The following is a 20511-nucleotide window of genomic DNA, read 5'->3' as shown; positions in this document are numbered from 1 at the left end:
ACTTGGTTAATAGTAACCTTTCACAGTTAGACACTGAGATGAATTTGGTACTTTTAGCTTTCTGATCAGTGTTAAAACTGTTGATTTTAAAAAATCCAGCAGAAGGCACTAAATGCTTTTAATGTATTAGAAAGCTATTACATGATTATTTTTGTGTTGATTTTTTTTTTCATTTTACAACAAAAAATACAGGCAATTAACTTTTCATTTTTTTCCATAAAGGTTTTCCATTCAATATACTGACACATCTTAAAAGACAATATATATACCTCCATTATTTAAAACTATTTAAAAATGAGATACCTTCACAAGCAATACAGCCATGTAATGCTCAACTGCAAAAAGAACCCCAAACAATTGGGATACTGCTGTTGAGTTTTATGAGGGTATGAAATAAATTGTATGTTGTCTGGATCCTTTTGTTTTGTACTAATCTTTTTTTTTTCCAGGATTGTGGCATGGCCTCCAGAGGTCACTGTTGTATGCGGTTGTCTCATCACCTTGTTTTGTAGACAGCGTGAGGACAGCGTGTTCGCTAGGAGAGGAAAATATTAATGATACAGGAATTTATTTTTCTCAGTGTGGGCTGAAGTTTCACTCAGTGGAAATTACAACAGCACTGTACCAAAATAAAATCTGCAGCATTAAAAGTTGAAATTTCAGCTCCTGCTTTTGGGTGAAAAAGTAGTAAAGTAATTCAGAGCTTAGGCTAAAGTATATCCCAAACTCCTTGGGTCTCTGTTTTTAGTGTTATAATTACTGATGGGTGATCAGGAAGGAGGGAGGGTCTGTGCTTGTTACAAAAGCTCTACCTCTTCCTATCTCTGGAAGGCAGAATTATCTAGGAGCTTGTTTTTTTAACCTCGTGTTGTGACATGAGGTAATATCATGTAATATCTAACCACTGTAGGTACGCTGGGGTTGGAGTATGAATTTGTAGTCTGATGCTTTTAATGTCTTTTGTAATGAAAAACATCTTTGTAGTTTTATTTTTAGTTAATACAGGGGCACTTTTAATGATGGAGTGATGAATGTTGCTGCTAGAAATGTTCTTACACTGATGATGGGGTGACATTAGGACTTTGCAGCGAGAATGATACCATTGACTGTGTGTTCAGATAGCTTGGTAGCATAGTCTGTCCAGACCTGCTGTGCAAAACCACAAATAAATCAATGTTGGCTGTGAGAAGAGCTTCTCTGAGGAAGCCCGATTCCCCCTGCAGCACAGGAGTGCTCCAGCCTTGTAGGCTGCAGCGGAGCCAAGCAGTTGGGCTGGGCTGTGTGTGACTGACCTTAGGAATGACATCCCCTTGACTTTTAGAAGTGGGTCAAGCCTCTGGCCCTACACCAGCTCACTAATGCCAGTAGGCACTTCATAGAGTAATTTCTAGTGTGAGATATGCAAATAATCTGAGATTGTTTTTTCTTTAAGATTAAAATGAAACGATTTAAAACTTGGTTTTGGATGCTATTCTTTCAGAGTAAGTACTTGAAGTGCTATGATATTCTTGTTCTGCCATTCAAAACCACATCTGAGACAGCAGAGAAATCCTACTGTTGCTGTGGCAATTAGCTTTTACAATTTTCCAGAAGTATTTCTTTCTTGTTAATAAAATCTCTTTTGACTTAAACTGCTAGAAACATAGTTGGAACTTCATTCAAATTGTCATAAAATGGATATGCAGTATTTCTGACTTGGCCTATTTTTGTTTTCCGAGGCCGTACTTAGGTCTTAAAACTTGAGCATGACAATTTTGGATGACTGCGTGTTACTGGAAGCGGTTGGGTGGAGAGGATAGCTGTGAGGAACAGGTACCAGCTTGGTCTTCACCAACTAACAGACTTACCCGTTAAGGGGACTAATTGGCGAAGGCAGAAAGGTGGTGCGTTCTGCCCTTTGCATTGCAGAATGAGCTGTGAACCGTGCTGGAAGAGACCGGAGCATTTGTTCTTCATGTATGATTTTTGACTACAGAATTATGGAGGAAGATGTGGTCTATTAATGCTGTAATATGATTACGCAATGCAACAGATTGCAGTGCATCAGGAAAGGTGACCTACTTATTAGGGTGGCATGATTGACCCATGTCAGCTGATGTGTGAAGGCAAGCTTCCTTTTGGTCTGCAGCAGCACAGCTCTGTCCCTGGGCAGTGTTGGTTCCTGTCCAAAAACCTGGTGATTTTTACCTCCCTATTTCAGCGTATTCCTTGTATCTAAACAAAATTCCTCATTTACTTCAGTAAAACATACCTAGCGCGCTCTGAATACTGGTATGCAGATACATGAAATTTTTCTTTTAGTTGGAAACTAAATAATTTCAAAGAAGGTATTCATTGCAGATTTAGGAGGCTAAAATAGCACTTTTAATCTATATAGAATGTAACAACTGAGGTTTAAAAAGTAAGACTTGAATGTTCGATGACTTAAAAATGTGTATATTTTGTGAGGAATGTATAACTATCTTATAGAGGCTTATGAAAACAATTGAGAGTGGAGTTTCTGGTTGATACATGTGACAAACTTCCTTGCTTTGTCGATTTGTTGATTTTTTTTTTACATTCCTGTTTTTAATTTCAGCAACGTTATTTCAGAAATGGCATTTAAAAGGCAGTCCCCAGCTCGGAGAGATGTGAGGATATCCAGTCGCATTTCCTTGGAGTTGGATGAAGATGGTCAAAGAATCAGGCCTGCAAGATTGTCACCTCAGTCTTTTGACTCCAGAAGGTATTTTTGTTGTGTTCCCTTCCAACAGAAGGAGCGTGCAAAAAATTACTAACGGATAATATTTTGGATTTAGTTGTATATATTCATGCTACTGTGCTACTTCAGACCTTAAAGAAATTACTGAAGTATTTTTCAAAAAAAGTGCTGTTAATGTTGAAATAAAGTTCTGTGAGAGCACATCAGTTAATGTTAACCAGTCAAATAATGTGCACTTTTTAATAAAAAAAATTAGATAATTAAAAATAGTTGGTGCTGAAATGTAATTGTGTTTTTTTAACTATTTTAAATTATTCTCACTTATGCATAATACAATTTTATATCACTTTCTTAACATTTTGGGAAATGGAGCCTTTGAAGGCTTACTTTCCTCTAATGGAAAACTTTGATAAATGTTTTTTGTTTAGAAAAGTTTCATTCTGTTGGGGTTTTAAAGAGATTTTAAAGTGTGGGTTGTTTTTTTTTAATTTTTTACCACTTTGTTGCAACTGAGAAGTTATTCTGTAATTGATTTGTCTCTATTGTCTGTGACATTGTAATTGTCTATGAAATTAACTCTATCATTTACATGATGATTTCAGGGCACTCCTTAAATGTATCTTCCTGCTGTTTATGTGACCGGTCTGTTTCTTAATGAACTAAGGAATGTTCTTAAATATATATATATATTTTTTCACTCCTGTAAGCTGTGCTTTCTTGTCTGTGGTCTTTTGATTTTCCCATGGCAGCTCATCATCGCATTCCCTCAGTATATCCTTTCTCTAGCAGTTCTATTTTCAGTAAGATTAACTTCTCTAATCATTAATTTAATTTGCAAATGGCAAATGAATCCCCTTTTCTTGGGGTTAGGGTCTGGAAGTTGAGGGAGCCTTCCGTGGTCAGATAGATAGTGCTGAAGGCAGAATCTGGATAACTATAGTTAAAAAAAAAAAAGAAGGCATAAATGTATGGGTGAGTAGATGTACAATATTCTGCCCTCTTTGGCCGAGAGTTCTATTTCAGTATATCATACAGAGTTGTGACTTCCATAAGGAACAAATTGTAACACATGCATTGAGAGCCATGTAGATCATGCAAAAACCTCAAAGATGCGGCTATACCCAGTCATTAGAAGAACTTAGCCTGCTTGCTGGAATGTTTCTGAGTAACTTCCTTGTTCTTGAACTACCAAACTGTTAAGGAGTGTTAGGGAAGTATCTCTTGGGACTCTTCAATGTTACCAGGCCAGCAAGCAGTGTTTTCTTTTCCTGATGCAAAGCATGTAGAAAGTGCAAGAGGGGCTTCTTGCAATGGAAGCTGAAGGGTAGAAGTGGAACAGGGTTCTAGACGAAGCCCTCCTGACTTACGTATTTCTGTTTTGAGCTGCTGGTTTTAGGAGCAAGGGAATTGACTTCATTATCGGTTGCTGAGTAGCTCTATAGATATTTTTAATCTGGGAATAATTATCAGACAGAGTTGGTAGTCACATGAGAGTAATTTTGTTATTAGGCTATGATTCTTGACTGACTATGAGAAATACTTTATTTAAGGTGTTGGATTAAAAGTTTTTCAAAGTTTGAAAGATAGAAATAGTATGATCTAGAAGCATAAACTGAAAACCTGAGCTATTATGTGGTTGAACAGTGTATATTATTTTATCTTTGCTAAACTTTTCATTTATTAACATACTGCAAAGTAAAGTGAATTTCACATATGTGTGAGAACATTTATTAAATTTATGACACCGGAGAAGCTGTCTTGCCCTCTTTTTGAGATCACTGTACTTGGTATGTAACTTCAGGAACAGTACCTTAAAATAGTTTTTGAAATCCCTGTAGTGAGCAAACTGTCTCCAGTTTTGGTGGTAAGTTTCCTCCTGCATCCCTGAAAATCTAACAGGTGTACTTATCTATTGATTATATGAAAAGAACGGGTTAGGAAGAATATCTAAGTCTAAATCGAGTTAGTAGCTTTCAGTGAAATAAGTGATGCTGCTGTAATTTGAACTAGTCATTTTAAAATAAATGTTCTTCCAAGTCATGCTTGTACCTTCAGCCAATGTTATTGGGAGTTACACACACATAGGAAAATATAATCCTAAATCAACATTCTTCTAAGGCTCTGTAATTAGATTGCTCTGTGCTGAAATAGATCCAGGGTAGTTACATCAGTAAAATGTAATATGACAAGAGCAGGTTTGCAGAAGTGGTTGTGGCCATCACAAATCTGCAGTAAATCCAGAGAGGTGAAATTTTAAGGTCAGGAAGGGCAAGTATTGCCAGGGTAGCAGTGAATATGTAGTGACATAAAGTAGGAACTGTTAGAATTTCAGTGGAAACCTGGAAGACTGCTTGATTAAAAGAATCATTTGTTGTAAAGTTCAGCGTGTTCTACAGTAACAGCATTGATTTTTTCTTTGTTTCCGTTTATAAGAAAATTTATTTTGATTACTTGTTGAACACTTGTATTTTTAAATTTTTTTTTAGTATATACTTATGCTAAAGATAAATATGATTAAAAATAGATGGTCAGATTTTTATATTCAGAAGAGAGAGCATCAGGGTGATGCTTTTTAAAATATATCATACAGATATACTTTGAGTGTTTGCCATATGGCAGAGAAGGTAGCTGTGTAATCTTCCAAACAGGCTATTTATGTCATAAAGCAGGAATTGTTTGATTTAGCTGTTGCCTTTTCTTTTCCTGAATTGTGCAATATTTTTTACAGGGAAAAAACCCAAATGACCAGATGAACTTTTTAGTTGCAACTTTATAAAATCACTTGAGTACTGTAGTTTGATACTGTTTAGCTTTGTTCAGATTCCTAAGTATTTCACTAAAAAATGACTGCAAATATAATGTTTGATTTATGTTTATTCTTTCACACAGACATGTTTTGGGAAGCTCATTTACAGACGAATAATGAAGTCATAAACACTTTCTCTGGTTAAAAGCTTGAGGATTTAGTGAGAGTCACTATCTTTTTTTTTTCTTTTTTCTTTTTTTTTTTTTTTCTCCAGAGATCTGTTAGTTCATGAGAATATTTTGTGCTTTTAAATTTGTTATCTGGCAATGCTGTGAAGTGTTGTGAAATACTAAATATCACTTTTCTTTTTTGTTTATAGAAGTTTCAAAGTAGGAAGGAGGCTTAATATATTCACTAAGGCTTCTACAGAAACAGAACACGCACTGAAAACAGGTTAGTGGAAATTCAATAATGAAAAACTCAGTGAAGCCAAGTTCTGAAATGTTGGTATATCAAGAGATTCACTGTTGTGAAGGAAACTTTTGACCTGTTAACTTCCTGCTTTCAAAACTATGAAAAATAAATACTTCAACGTAACTCTGATTTTTAGTAAGCAAAACTTCCATGCAGTGTAATAGATTAATGTTTTCTGTACTAATCAGGACATTCTGTTACTGAACTGGCTTTTTGTCACTAAGGTCAGTCTTTCTTTTGTGAGTGTAAACCAGCCTGGAGAATGGGTATGTTTGCTCCCGTAGCTTATTTGGTAAAGTTGCAAACTTGCTGCATTCATTTTGTGGCAAAGAAACACAAGGCTGTGATCCCAGGGAAACAAGTGTACTCTGCAGGTGTCTAAGCATAAGCAGGGTAGGAAAAAAACAAGACCACGCATTCGATTGCTGTGTGGCTTTCTCTTGTTTAGTGTTGTATATATAGCTTGAAAGATCCTGTAAGTGGCTGACAAACAATGCCTTTCTTTACCTACTGTAAAGCTCTTCATATATGTTTAGAGTCATAGAATAGTTTGGGTTGGAAGGGGCCTAATAAAGGTCATCTAGTCCAACGCAATGAACAGGAACATCTTAAACTATATCGGGTTGCTCAGAGCCCTGTCAAACCTGACCTTGAACGTTTCCAGGGATGGGGCATCTATCACCTCTCTGGGCAACCTGTTCCAGTATTTCACCACCCTCATCATAAAAAATATCTTCCTTATATCTAGTCTAAATCTACACTTTTTTAGTTTAATAACCATTACCCCGTGTGCTATCACAACAGGCCCTGCTAAAAAGTTTGTCCCCATCTTTAAGCCCCCTTTAAGTATTGAAAGGTTGCAATAAGGTCTCCCCGGAGCCTTCTCTTTTCAAGGCTGAACGACCCCAACTCTCTCAGCCTGTCCTCATATCTGCTCCATCCCTCTGATCATTTTTGTGGCCGTCCTCTGGACCCGCTCCAACAGGTCCATGTCTTTCCTGTGCTGAGGGCTCCAGAGCTGGATACGATACTCCAGGTGGGGTCTCACCGGACTGGAGTAGAGGGGCAGAATCACCTCCCTCAACCTGCTGACCATGCTTCTTTTGATGCAGCGCAGGACACAGTTGGCTTTCTGGGCTGTGAGTGCACATTGGCTCATGTCCAGCTTTTCATCCACCAGTACTCCCAAGTCCTTCTTGGCAGCGCTGCTCTCAATCCCTTTATCCTTCACCCTGTATTGATACTGGGGATTGCCCCAACCCAGGTGCAGGACCCTGCGCTTGGCCTTGTTGAACCTCATGAGGTTCACACAGGCCCACTTCTCAAGCTTGTCTGGGTCCCTTGGGATGGTGTCCTGTTCCTTATGTGTGCTGAGGGTGCGTGCACTCAGTCCCACTGTCTGTGTCGTTGATGAAGATACTGAACAGTACTGGTCCCAATATGGACCCCTGAGGGATACCACTTGTCACTGATCTTCATCCAGATATTAAGACATTGACCACTACTTTTTGCATGTGGCCATCCAGCCAATTCCTTATCCACCAAATATACATGCCAAAACTCATGTAAGATAAAATCAAAAAACAATGACAAAACAGGTATGACCCACCTTCATATTCACTGAGTGGCTCAGCTCTGCAGGAACAGTCTGAATGCCGCGTATGGGGGATATCTTTCACACATGAAGATTTAGCTTTACTACAGACTGGGTTTTGGCTAAGAGTGTGTGAATGTGGGCAAGTCATGTAAAGAACTCTCTCACTGTTCTTTCTGAACAATGAAGCTGTGCATTGTTAGCACTGATCTTTAATATGCTGATTTCCCTAAGCTATGCTGAGGCCCTTTGGAAAAAAGACTTTATTCCAGTGTAGTGACTTAGAACTATATATAAAGCCAGCAGCTGCGGAAGAAATAGTATTTCTGTCTGATATCTTAGAAAATGGTATGTATTTGTTTCTGTTTCAAGAGTAAGACTTAGTTTTTGCCAGATTCTAGCTGAGTAGTTTTCTCCTTTCTTTACACTTCAAACGGCAGGGAGAAATTAATTTGTTTACTTAATTTCTTTAGTAAAATGTCAAATAATGCTCTTTGCGTGTTTTTGAGCAGCTGTGAGTTTTCTGAATGCAGCCGTCTCTGTGGTGGACTATAAAAGTTGCTTATTAGAATGGAATTCAATTTGCTGGTTTTTTTAAGACTGCCAATTTCCTTAAAATCGGTCCGTTTTACATAAAAAGACATAATGAATGATGCAGTGTTTGTTTTTAGCTATCTTGACAAATGTGATGTTCAAATAATTGGCGTTTGAGTTGAATCAAGTTTGCTCAGGTGAAATGGTAAGAATTTAACCTTTGTTTTTTGCATAAGCACAATGCAGATGCAATGGCACATAGTTGACACCCTGGATGAAAAGTTGAGATGTGCTTTTTTTTTTAACACAAAACTGGAATGTGCAGAAATTGTGTAAGAGGGCAAGTAGACTTCATTGGATTTGTAATTAGATATTAAGAAGTAAGCTTCTTTCAGCTTTTTATGTGGTGTTTCCTTGTATGGTTCCAGGTAGCCTTGAGGAAATCTACAATAGATTTTAAGCCAGGAAGCTTGTTACTTGGCTTACTGACTAAGCCTGATGATAAAAAAACATTTTTTTGCATTAATCTCGGGAAGTAGCAGTGTGATACTTGATACCTTGATTCATTTGCTTTCACTTTCTTAACTTATATTAGTAGAGATGATGAGTTATAATATTGTTTATACATGACAGAAAAGCAAGTTCTGTGTTATGTACTGAGTACTTATTTTGAAAACCTGAATGTTAACTGGAAAGTAAATTGAGATCCTGAAAAAAAATATATGCATGACTGTTGACATAAAGTATCAGTAACTGTTAACAGAAAATATCAGTATTATATTTTCGCCTCTGTGAAACAGAAAATAATGTTTATCACCTTTACTGCAAGCTTGAAAAAATGAGTTTCTACTCTCTTCTATTAGAAGATTTATTATTGCGCATTATTAGAAGGTATTCTCAGATGTAGACAATAATTTCTTTCTGGTATGGTTTCTCTTGTTGTCTTTTATCTGTGTTTTATTCCTGCCTCCAGTCCTCAAATCAAAGTAGGCAGCTGGGGAATATAGTTCTGGAAACTTCCCTGCTAAGTAAGAAATAATTTGAAAAAGTATCTTGTGATTTAATGCAAAAAATGAAACCCCTTTTCAGTATGTAAAAAATACTGTTTGCCCTTTCATCTTGTTTTTTTTCTTAAAGGAGGGGGGAGATTTTTTTTTTTAAATCCAATTGTGTTGTAAGCACTGAGCCAAAGATTAAATTTTATCTTAGACTTACAACTAGTAAAAGACTTGCTGATTGGCCACGATCCACTTCAAATGGACTGTAACATTTGAATTCACATAAAGATCTGTGTTCCAAGGAGCTTAGGGTGAATTGATAACAGGGGGAGGCAACAAAACAAAGGGGAGAGTGACTTGGGCCAGCTGATGAGACAGCAGCCCAAGGCACTCCCAGCGGTTCCTCCCTGTCCTGTGGTAACGGCTTGTTCCCTTCACTTCAGCGATGCAGTGCGGTCTGGGCTCAGGACCAGTTCTGCTGGGCGGAGGAGCGGGAACTCCTGAAGAGTCACTCTGCTGCCATTCGAGTACACTTTGATTTAAAAAAAAAAAAAAAAAATAAAAATTATATGCATCAGAAAAGATGCATCCCTAAAGGGACTGTTTGACTTTGGGAGAAGAATAGGAAATCAGGATTTCTCAAGCCCAAGAGACAAAAACTGGGATGCTTAGGAGTGTTGGGGAAGGTATTGCCATCGTTTGTAGATTGAGTTGTGTCCCTGAAGGAGACCATAGTTGTGAAATACCTGAAAGCTCCTGTAGTAAGCAAGATTCCTTTAGCAGAGCGCACCAGTCAAGTTCAGAGTTTGTTGTAGGTACAATTTGTGAAAGACAAAAGGGAAAAAAAGATTGTGGAAAAAATAAGTTCCTGCTCTGTGTGAAGGGCTTAAAAATAAATTGTCCTCTGGGAGTTCAGGATACTAGGGCAACTAAGATGACTGAGAGATTGGAGCATCTCCCTTACGAAGAAAGGCTGAGAGAGCTGGGACTCTTTAGCCTGGAGAAGAGAAGGCTGAGGGGAGACCTTATTATGGCATACAAATATCTAAAGGGTGGGTTGAAGGAGGATGGAGCCAGACTCTTCTCGGTGGTTCCCAGTGACAGGACGAGGGGCAATGGGCACAAGTTGGAACACAGGGAAAAACTTCTTTACGGTTCGGATGACAGAGCACTGGCACAGGCTGCCCAGGGAGGTTGTGGAGTCCCCTTCTCTGGAGATTTTCAAGACCCGCCTGGATGCAGTCCTGAGTAATGTGCTCTAGGCAATCCTGCTTTAGCAGGGGAGTTGGACTAGATGATCTCTAGAGGTCCCTTCCAACTCTGAAAATTCTGTGATACGTTTTCACTAGACATTTGAGAATTTAATGGACTTTCATTTCAACAGAGTGTTCTCATTTGAGAAAGGTGATGCTGGCATGTAACGTAGAAAAACTTGCATAGCTATAAGTATTAGTCTCTGTAAAGGTTAATGTTAAAGGACTGTTTTAGCTAGTGAGAAGTCTTTGGCATGCTGATAGATCTTTACAAAATTCATTTTTTTTAGTATCTTCGCCAACAATTTGGGATCTGGAATTTGCGAAGGAGATTGCAGCAATAACTGCACAGCCTCCCCGAAATGGTTTTGAGGAGATGATCCAGTGGACAAAAGAAGGAATAATGTGGGAGTTCCCAATTGACAATGAAGCTGGTACGTACACTATTGACTGTTATTATCTGTCTATATTTATCTTTTTTGAGAATTGGAGCATGTTGCGACCTTTGACTGTTTTAACGTAGTGTTTCTGCTGTGAGTCATGCATTTGATAGTAAACAAATATAACTTTCCAACTGTCCCAAATCAGAAATGCTTCAGATGAACTCATTCTGGCACTCTTCAGGTGAAGTCTTGCAGGTGGTTTGGCTGATCAGAGGACTGGCTGCTGCCAAAAAGGGGAAAACTCTCTCTCTCCCTCCCTCCCTTTCTCACTCGGCCCTGGTGCTTTCAACACCACAAGGCCATTCAAGTCTATTACATAATACCTTTTACTCTGCAACGTCTTTAAAGAAACTTCTAGCAGAGTGTGGGGAATCTTAAAACTGCTGTGTGTGTTTTGTAATGCTGATTCTGTTCTTTGGTGGGGCTCTCGGACCAAGTGGCTCGCCGGATCCTAATCAGCTATCTGCCAGTTCCGTGTCGGTGCCAGCTGAGTGTTAAAAAGTTGTTTGCTCCCTTTGTTCTGTCTGTTTCATAAGAATAAACAGTTGCAATATTCACTCACTCTGGGCATCTATCTTAACTAGACATCTTTGTGCATGGTATTTATTTTTATTACCATTTAAAAAAAAAAAAAAATAAAAGCTCTCTGTGAAGTTAAGCCAGCAGAGAGAGAGCGAATGTTAAGGAAGGGAAGAACAACTACACAAAGCAAGCGTACGCTTTAGGAAAAGGGACTTCATAACTTCAGGGAGAGCTTGGCTGTGGGTTTTCTTTTTTAAAATACTTTAAAGACATCAAAACAGAACTACTTTAGAATGATTCAGTCACTGAAAGCAAACCAGGTTAGTATCTGAAGCTGGGAGTCTTTGAAAATCTGTCCTGTACTGAGTTGCAAATTGCATAATGTGGTTCATTGTTTCTTAAATGTTTATTCTCGTCCTATTTTGGCAGTTTCTTCACAGAATTTAATCACTGCTCCCAGAATTGATCTGTTCCATCATGTAGAAATCTGAGTATACTCTAGTCATGTTTTTGCAAGCGTAAAACCACTGCGGCCAATGGTTTTTCTGTTGTTGTAATGTGGCTGGAACCCTGCTGTCTGGGGCCGTAAGTGGACCAGGCGTCTTTGGCGGCCAATGGTTTTTCTGTTGCAGCAGTGCAGCCGGAACTGTGCTGTCTGGGATGGGGTGGCAAATGGACAAAGAGTCTTTACATATACTTAAACAAGAATCTTTATTGATCTGTCCACAAAGACTAGTCATGTGGAAAATTCCAGTGGAGTGTTCCAAAATCTATCACCTCTCAGGTTGAAATATCAAGTCAGTAAATTCCATCCTATCAAACTGCCAGCCACAGGCTGTTAATCAGATCAGGTATGTCAAAGCACAGTTAAAAGCTTGAGAACTTTGCTCCAATTATATCAACATACTGTAATTTCAGCGGCTCCGCAGAAGAAAGATGCGCCTTCCTGCTGTTAATTTTGCAATTTTGTAACAGTCATCTCCCTCAATAGGAGGACATTCCTTCAGCTCGTTCTATATCAAAAAATGTGTGATTTTTCTTTTGTGCCACAAGATGTGGCTTTAAAAACATAAATGTAATTAAATTTTCTGTTGAGGAAGCATGTATACTTAACTTTTAGCATTATGAAAACCTTTAAAGTTTTAAATTAAATATAAAAAAGGATGAAGGCCACTTACTACTGTTTTTCTTGACTCCACAGCATCTCTGGTATTCTCATTAGAGTGCTTTACTAAGGCACTGTGCTGTGCTTTGAGGCATTAGGGCACGGTCGTGATGTTTAAAACTTCTCTGGCCTTGGTGCAAACATCTGAAGATGTGGCTAGATGTAGTGGCTTGCTGCATTGTCCAGTTGCAGTCTTGCCCCCCTCCCCTGACCCCGCTGCCCTGTTGTCTCCTGCCTGCATGTCCTTTCCCTTATCTGATGCAGTTTAAGTCACTGTTAGGCAGAAAACTACGCCTTTTGCTCTCCATCTCTCCACCTCTGATTATTTTTTACCAGAGTAGCAAACCATTATCATACCTTGCATAACATCATTCTTACTCCGCTTTTCTGCTTGCCTCTTCCACTTCTAGTTTCCGCTTTAGTTCTGCTCTGTGATTAGCCACGGCAAAAAGTTGGGGCAAAAATGTTTATTTCTGCCCCTTTTTAAAATTATTTCTGTGCATTTATGCCTTGATGACTCAACTCCTGAGAAGTGCAGTCATTAAAAAGGACAGTGCAGATTATTGGTGCTAATTTGCTTTAGCACCTGATTCTGAGAAGCAAATACTTCTGGTGGGCCAGAGATTGTTATGGCAGAAGTGACAGCCTTAATGGAAGTCTTGGAAAATTAATGCCTCAGTTGCCGCTGATGGCTTCTGTAGGCAAAAGTTCAGCAAGTCCTGTTCTGGCTGTTCTGAGATGCTGTTCCCAGCAGAGAAGCATTGGATCAGTTTGCCAAGAGAGGTGGCAAACATTACGCAACCATTTTAGCGGTGGGTTTGCTTTACTAGTTCTGGGTCTATTCTAGGGACCTACTGTAAGAGCATGATTTATCTCATTCTAAAAGTCTTAGAATCGTAGAATGTTTTGAGTTGGAAAGGGACCCTTAAAGATCATCTAGTCAAACCCTGCTGCCAGGGGCAGGGCCGTGTTTCACTAGATCAGGATATTTGGTCATCTTTACGGCACATCAGCAACACTTCCTATAAGGATAGCCATCTGCATTTGAGATGTCATGTTCAAGGCAAGGTTGGTCATGTCTTGGAGGGGTTAGCGTTTTAGCTAGAGAAATTCCTCAACCTTTCTGTTTTGTAGTATGTACGGGACTGGAAATAAGATATTGAGAGTGGGTGACTTCTTGCTTTGAGATTGATGAAGAAAATCCTCTACTTTAGACTCCCACCGTGCACGTTCTTTCAAATTTGGTTTCTGAGGACAGTGGAAGAGAGGCTGAGGGTCAGGCTTGTTCTTCCCATGCAACAGGAGTTATGGCTTGCTGCGGGTGAGGGGAGTCATGCGAGCATATCTCATCTAATCAATTCCCACCAGAAGTCTCAGCCTCTGATGCTTTGGGCAATTGTGGTCTCGTTTTGTGATGCACACTTTACTTTTTTGAGGACTGAAATATGTGGTCTAACTGAAATGTTTGGACTTAACGCTTCATCCCTAAACCGTATATCATGTCTTTGACAAATGGAAGATCAAAATACATGATGGAATATTTCCTTCTGACCTGTGTTTTTATGAGACTATAAATGGTTTAGTTTCTTTTGGGTTAGAGATTAAAATTGGTGAAATTATTAATTAGACATGATCTCTCCTGACACCTTGTATCTATCTCAAAAAGAAGAGCATCCAGAAGGCCAAATTTTACTGTCAGCATTATTCAGATTCTTTTGGTAGTGGGTTTGTTGGTTTAGTTCTTTTGGATTTTTGTGACCAGCAAAAGTATGGAAATCTGGAAAGGATGTTAGCTTGTGAAAGCAGCCAGCAGCATCCAGGTACAGTGAGACTCCACCTTCCCTTGGTGGGGGAAAGTCAGTGTGGGTAGTGTGGTAAAAGGATCATCTCTGTGCTTCTGTAAGTGGCCATAGGTTTCCAAGCACAGCAGAAATATACCTTCTGAATCTGACATGGCTTTTTTTTTTTTTTTCTTTTAACATAAAGGGAAAAAGAAGAGAGCTTCTGAAGAAGGAAACGTACTTTCTTTTTCAAGGATAAGGGAGATAAATGTGGCATGTAGCTGGTATTGATACACTCATAGATTTTTGGGAAAAATCTGTGGGAAAAACAGAGGTATTTCCCAGCTCCTTCAGATATTGCAGTACCTAAAGTTTAAAACAGGAAATAAATAATGCGAACTTACCAAGTACAAGCTGAGAGACTTCTCCATCCCAGAGATGTGCATCATTTCTTCTGAAACTGTAACACAGGAGGAAGACTAGGACTGACATGGCTTAATTACCGCAGTTTTAAAACTCATGATTTAATGTTGTCAACTAATATATCATATCCTAGCTAGTACAGAAAAACATGTACACTTACATCTATGGTGTAGATGGCCTATTTTTGTCATTTGGAAATGTTCATGTGTAATATTTTTTTCCTCTAATAACAGATTTTTACGTAAAGGTGCAAATGTCATTTACAAGTCCATAGCAAATTGGGATCAAATAAAAATTTTCATGTATCCCTAACTGAAGAAAAATCTTTCAGTTGCAAATCCCAGTTTGCCTTGGATTTTTATCCCAGAACTAGGAACTGTGAAAGCAGCCTTTTTTGTGTGTGTAGCAATTTGTGTTCTGAGTCTTTGTCTTGTGTGTGCTAGCGTCATATTGTGAACAACAGCAAAGGAAATCCACGGGACAGAGAACAAAAGTTTACCGTAGGATCTGAGCTGTGCTCGGTTAGAGGTCTACAATAATCCCTTGTCCCGTGTTCCTGTGGATGCTTTTGAACGCATCATCTTTTGCGCTGGTTACGACTGAAAAGTAGCATCTCGTGAGATACACAACACTCTTACATCGGCATACACTCACAGATTTGGAAAGTGTTAGAAAACCAATTTTCTGTGCCCGTTTGATAGCAATGTTAAAAACAAGACTTGGAATGAACATGCAAGTGTGTGTTAGTTGTTCAGATTAGATACTTTATGGGGTTGCCTCATTTGCTCCAGACTAGCTTATATTTTATATGTAAGCTTATATTCTTTAGTCCTCTGCAGAACTTAATTAATCAGTGTTTTCTGAAAGAATTTATTAGGAAAGTGTCCCTCAATCTAAAATGTGGTACTCATGATGAATCAAATTTTTCATGTGTTGAACAAACAGGTTTTTAGCAAGAAGATTGATTTTTTTTTTTTTTTAATTTTTTTTAATTATTCCCCCTGCTCCCACCCTGGCATCAGCTTTCAGTGAGATTACCAGACAGAAAGTTGATGTAAACATTAGATACTCTTATGAATGAGAGCACAAAATGGAAGTAATATGGTAGACAGGAATATGATATATAGTGACGTTTTCTGCGTGAAGGGAGAAATTAATGTCTTGAAATTCTGCAGTTTCTTCCACTTCTGTGTGGTTGTCTTAACTGTACAAAAGAATCAAAAGGCACAGAACCATTAATTTTACTAATTTGAGATTATTTACAAACTATATCCTTTTTTCCTTTGTTAAATTTGCTATTAGGATAATAACTTTGTCATTTTTTTGTTCCTTCTATTAGGGATGGAGGATGATGCTGAATTTCATGAACATATCTTTCTGGAGAAACACCTTGAAAACTTTCCCAAGCAAGGACCTATTCGCCACTTCATGGAACTAGTCATCTGTGGGCTTTCAAAAAATCCATACCTCAGTGTTAAACAGAAGATTGAACATATTGAGTGGTTTCACAAGTATTTTGAGGAAAAGAAGGAATTTCTTCAAGAGATTTGAAACTTGGGGAAAGTGCGTAACCTTTAAATGAAGAATCATTACATCAAAATTGATGATTTCTTATCATGGAAATACTGTCAGTGCATAGTAATCATGTGACCTGAAAGCTGTATTTTAAATAATAAACTGAAGGGTCATACTTTCATGTCTGTATGTATATGTAGATATAGATATTTTTTTACTACAAAAGAAGGAACTGGAAAGTATGGCATTTGTAGAATGTGCATTTAAAATTTAGTTTATCAAAGTTGTTGTCTTTTAAATTTGAAACTAATCTTTTGACCATACAAAATACTAGGTCTAATTCCAGTTCATACACCCTTCACTCTTGATGTGTATCTTGACAGGTTTGATCATCTTTCCCATTCTGGAAAACTTGCAATGCTTTTATTTTTAAAAACTCCTGATGCAGCTCTAATTTTGAAAAGCTGTTACTGAAGTAGTAACACTTCATTTTGCTAATTCATTAAATACACTGGTATTTGGATGGTATTAATCCTTTCTATCCTCCTTTCATTAATTATCTTTATTGGTTCATTTTAAAAATTGTGGTAATGACTAATTCATTTGAATTGAATACTTGTTAGTTCTTCTGCTCAATGAAAGGCTCTTGTATTCCCAAAATGTGTGCACAGCACAATACTGGTGAGTTTATAGAAAATAATACGAGAAGTCTCTCCTACCATTCATACATCCATTCTGAAGCTTTTGACCAATTGCCCATCGCTATTTGTTGTTGAAAAATGGGTCTGGTTGTCAAGCAATCTGTGAAGTTCTGTTTCATTAGAGCAAGCAGTTTTGTGATTACTACAATGTTTGGAGCTGAGGCCTTATCTCCCCCGTCTGCGGGGCTAGAAAGAGGATTGGACACTGGTGGCAAGGAGTCCAATTGTCACCTACAGATTGCCATCACATGATGCCACCACTGTTTTTGTCTAGTCCTCTGATGTTGGTGAAGTAACTTCGTATTTTCTAGATGATCCTTTATGCTAATTAAAGGTGTGTGGTCCTACATATTTCTTAAGCAATTGAAATATATTTTGCTTCTGTTATCTTTTGTTAAATTTTCATCCAGAATTACTCACTTGGTCATTCAGAATCCTGGATTACATCTCGCTGCTTAAATTTCCAGAGCATTTCCAGCCTCGCTTATTGAGTTCTTGCGCTCTCGCATTCATTCCAACCACTTCAGCAGTTATTTGCCCTATAAATATGCACCTCTCTCTTTCTCACATCTCTTCGTAACTCAAGCAGGAAAGAGGAAGTTATGGAATGAGGGTAAAACACTGGCTTCATATGCAGAGTGATTTTAAAAGCAGAATTACAAGAAAGTAAATGGAAAAAAAGAGAGTTCACCTTTTCCTATGAGTCGGGATATCATTGCTGTGTTCTGCTTATCTGCAGGATGCGAGTCTGCCTGTCTGACTTGGGCTGTGGTGGAAGGGAAAAGCAGCTTTTTGACTTTCTAGCTGTGAGAACAGCAAAGTTCAAATTCTGCAGAAATTTTCAGAGGCTTCCTGGCTTTGGAATGAAGAGAATGATAATTGTATCAAAGTATGTCCATTTAGTACTAGGATAGCTTTAATTTTTGGTTCAATGCCCAAATAGGTTTTACTTCAAAAATACCGTTCTTCCTACATTTCTACCAAACTGTGATGCACAGCCTGCGTTCTGCCGTATTTCAGGCCTTTTCTAAAACAAGGTGCAGTGACTTTGAGTTCCCTGCAGGTTTTTAGAAGTAGCTCCTCAGTGTGTTTGCATCTAACCAGTGTTTTGATATGAAAGATGGGGCGACACAGCCTGGCTCTTGCTGGAAGAGGTTCAGGAGCATTAGCTGTGTGTGACAGTACTGAATTTCACAGCCCTGGGAGCAAGGCAAATGTTATCGTTTAAACAGATTCATTAGGAGGTCAGTACTTCGACAAGCTCTTAACAAGAGCTCTTGGTGCTTAGGATCTTTGGAAAGCTGTAGTAATTCCTACTTAGGTGCTTAAATATAGATTTGAGAGTTAATACCAGGCAACAGGATTTGAATAATCAGACCTAGCTGCACACACGTACGGATGCTTACTAGGACCGCTCAAGGCACCGTTAGGAGAGCCCAAATGACAGAGCTTTTACGTGTGAGTCTTTTCAGGGGTGTACACTTCTTGGTAGTCCCAAAGGAGTAGGCTTGTAGGAATTTAAAGCATTGCTTCCAGATTAGTCACTTACAAGAATAAAAATCACTGCTTTTCTTTTGCAGCCCGAAGGTTAAAAGCTGTCTGCTGTTGTTCAGAGTGGACCCGGTGCCGCAGCTAGTGATTCCCACGCTGGAGTCATTCGGGCTTTTCTTATGGTGGTTGGTTTTCCCCGTCTTATAAGTAGGTGGTACTATACATAACTTAAGGGACTCAACATTAGGATCTGTCCCAGGCAAAATAGCATTTGTTATGTTCTGCAGGTCTTACATTGCCTTCTTTATGCATGAAGCTGAGGTCTTGTTAATGTGTTGCTTATGCTGTACCTCCATGACACCTGCATTGGAAAGTTGTCTGGCTCTGGGGTGGGCTGGGGCAGTTGGCGCTGCCCTGAGAAGAGCGAGAAGATGGAGCACACTGACTTGGAGCTGTAATTGTGGGGAACATTGTCCATGTGCAATTTTTAGGTGATGGTTTTCCCTCTGGGGTGGCTACAACAGGTATGTAGCAGGAAGAGGACGTCTTGTTGAGTGGAGATGGCTGAGTCCCTGCAACATTGCAGCAAAGGTGTAGAAACTCTTGGTGATGGTGGTAGCAGTTGATAGCACTGGAAATGATGGTCATGGCTTCCCCAGGCTGGCTGCTAGACCATGAAGAAGTCCAAGATCCTTTCCTCCCCTTCCATTTTCCACCCATCCTGTGCTACTGCAGCTGTTCCAGAGTGTCTCTGGCCACCTCGGAGGAGACAGAGGCAGTGGCGCGGGTAGAAGACCTGGCAGAGGGCAGTGACTCCGCGTTGGCAGAGTGAGGGAAGAAAGAGAGGGAATGGAAGGGGCCTGTATGGTTTGCAAAGGTGTAATGGAGAAGTTCAAGGCAGAATGCTCATTACTGGCCTGTCTCTGTCCCTGTAACGACTTTGTTTCTGCTTCCCGAGGGCTAACCTTGCCCTGCCCTGCCAATGGTCGAACTGATTATCTAAGTGAAGTTAAATCCAAAGCACTTGCTCACAACCCCATTTGAACCCAGGTCTGTGTCTGCCCCTCCTGTCCCCTAACTGGAGAGGTCAGAAATTGGGCAGGGAAAACGCCAAACTTGTCAGGGATGGTCCCATGCCCAAAGGGAATGGTAGGAGCGAGTAGGGTGAAAACCTCATGAAGGGCTGAATAATTTATCGTGTTCACACAGGGAGTCTTGGCAAGGTGTACATGGCAGCTCCTTGGGTTGTACACCAGCCCAAACCTTGTCTCTGACATCTCATGGCACCCTTGGTCTTCTCAAACCTGTTTGATATGAACGGTTTGCTGAAAATCAGACTTGCTGAAGCCCTTTTTCCCCCTGCTATGGAGCACGCGTGAGTGTTTGCTGCCCAGCGTGGTCTTGGGAAGAAGCCGGAGGAGCGATTGTATAGTTTGGTTACAAGATTATCTGTGCTGGGATTTCAGCTCTTGGTGTTAACCCCTACTAAGCAATTATGCCACGGCATTGATGTGGCCTGTGTCTAACAGGGGGGTTGTGCTCCTTGACCACTTACCCGAGCACTGGAAGAAAGATGGCAGTGGCTTAATTTAACTCTTCTGACCCAGCAGAGGAGCTAAAATGAACAGGCTGAATAGGGAGGAAAATGCTGTGCGTGTTCCCCAACTGCAGGCAGTTTTTGCTTAAGCCTCGTATTTTTAGATGAAGAGGAGCATTAAAGGAGTTCTGGAGTGCTACTCAGGTCCATTTTCTTCCAGTGCTTGCAGAGATGGAAATAGCTCCAGCATGAAAATAGCTCCCCATCGGAAGCTTGTGCTTTGATGAGAAGCCTGAAGCATCGCTGCATTTATGTGAGAGGGGCCACGGTATTGCTTTCAGTGAGGATTTAAAAGTAGTCTCATTTTAGTTGGGTTTGTGAGGATCGCTTAGCCAAGTGATGTTTGTAGACGGAGAACAACGACTCCTGAGATTGCAGGGCCTGGTTTTCACTGAGGACAAACCCGCAGCTGCTTTGGGAATTCCGGCTGCCACTGTGATGGTGTCCAGCAGGACACAGGGAGGGTGTAAATCCCACCCTGCCGAGTGGCTGCGGCTTTTCAGTCTCACGATCTCCACAAGATGTCAGTGTAGATTTATTGGATTAGATAGAAAATCCTTGTGCTGTCGTGCC

The 20511-nt window shown here is 39.6% G+C and overlaps 1 protein-coding gene across 1 annotated transcript in view; it reads left to right on the top strand.

Moving 5' to 3' along the window:
- MRPS31 (mitochondrial ribosomal protein S31) overlaps positions 1 to 16220 on the top strand; it is a 19607-nt gene extending 3387 nt beyond the window's left edge. The window contains exons 3-6 of the mRNA XM_009882357.1: positions 2579 to 2725; positions 5827 to 5900; positions 10591 to 10734; positions 15974 to 16220. Coding sequence (XP_009880659.1) covers positions 2579 to 2725; positions 5827 to 5900; positions 10591 to 10734; positions 15974 to 16185 — 577 coding nt within the window. The 3' untranslated portion in view covers positions 16186 to 16220. The remainder of the gene's footprint in view (positions 1 to 2578; positions 2726 to 5826; positions 5901 to 10590; positions 10735 to 15973) is intronic.
- Positions 16221 to 20511: the final 4291 nt, after the last annotated feature.

Source organism: Charadrius vociferus, unplaced genomic scaffold (genome assembly GCF_000708025.1).
Source record: "Charadrius vociferus isolate BGI_N301 unplaced genomic scaffold, ASM70802v2 scaffold263, whole genome shotgun sequence".
In the NCBI taxonomy this organism is placed as follows: domain Eukaryota; kingdom Metazoa; phylum Chordata; class Aves; order Charadriiformes; family Charadriidae; genus Charadrius; species Charadrius vociferus.
The sequence above is the reverse complement of the archived record's forward strand: the minus strand, read 5'-3'. Positions and strand labels throughout refer to the sequence as shown.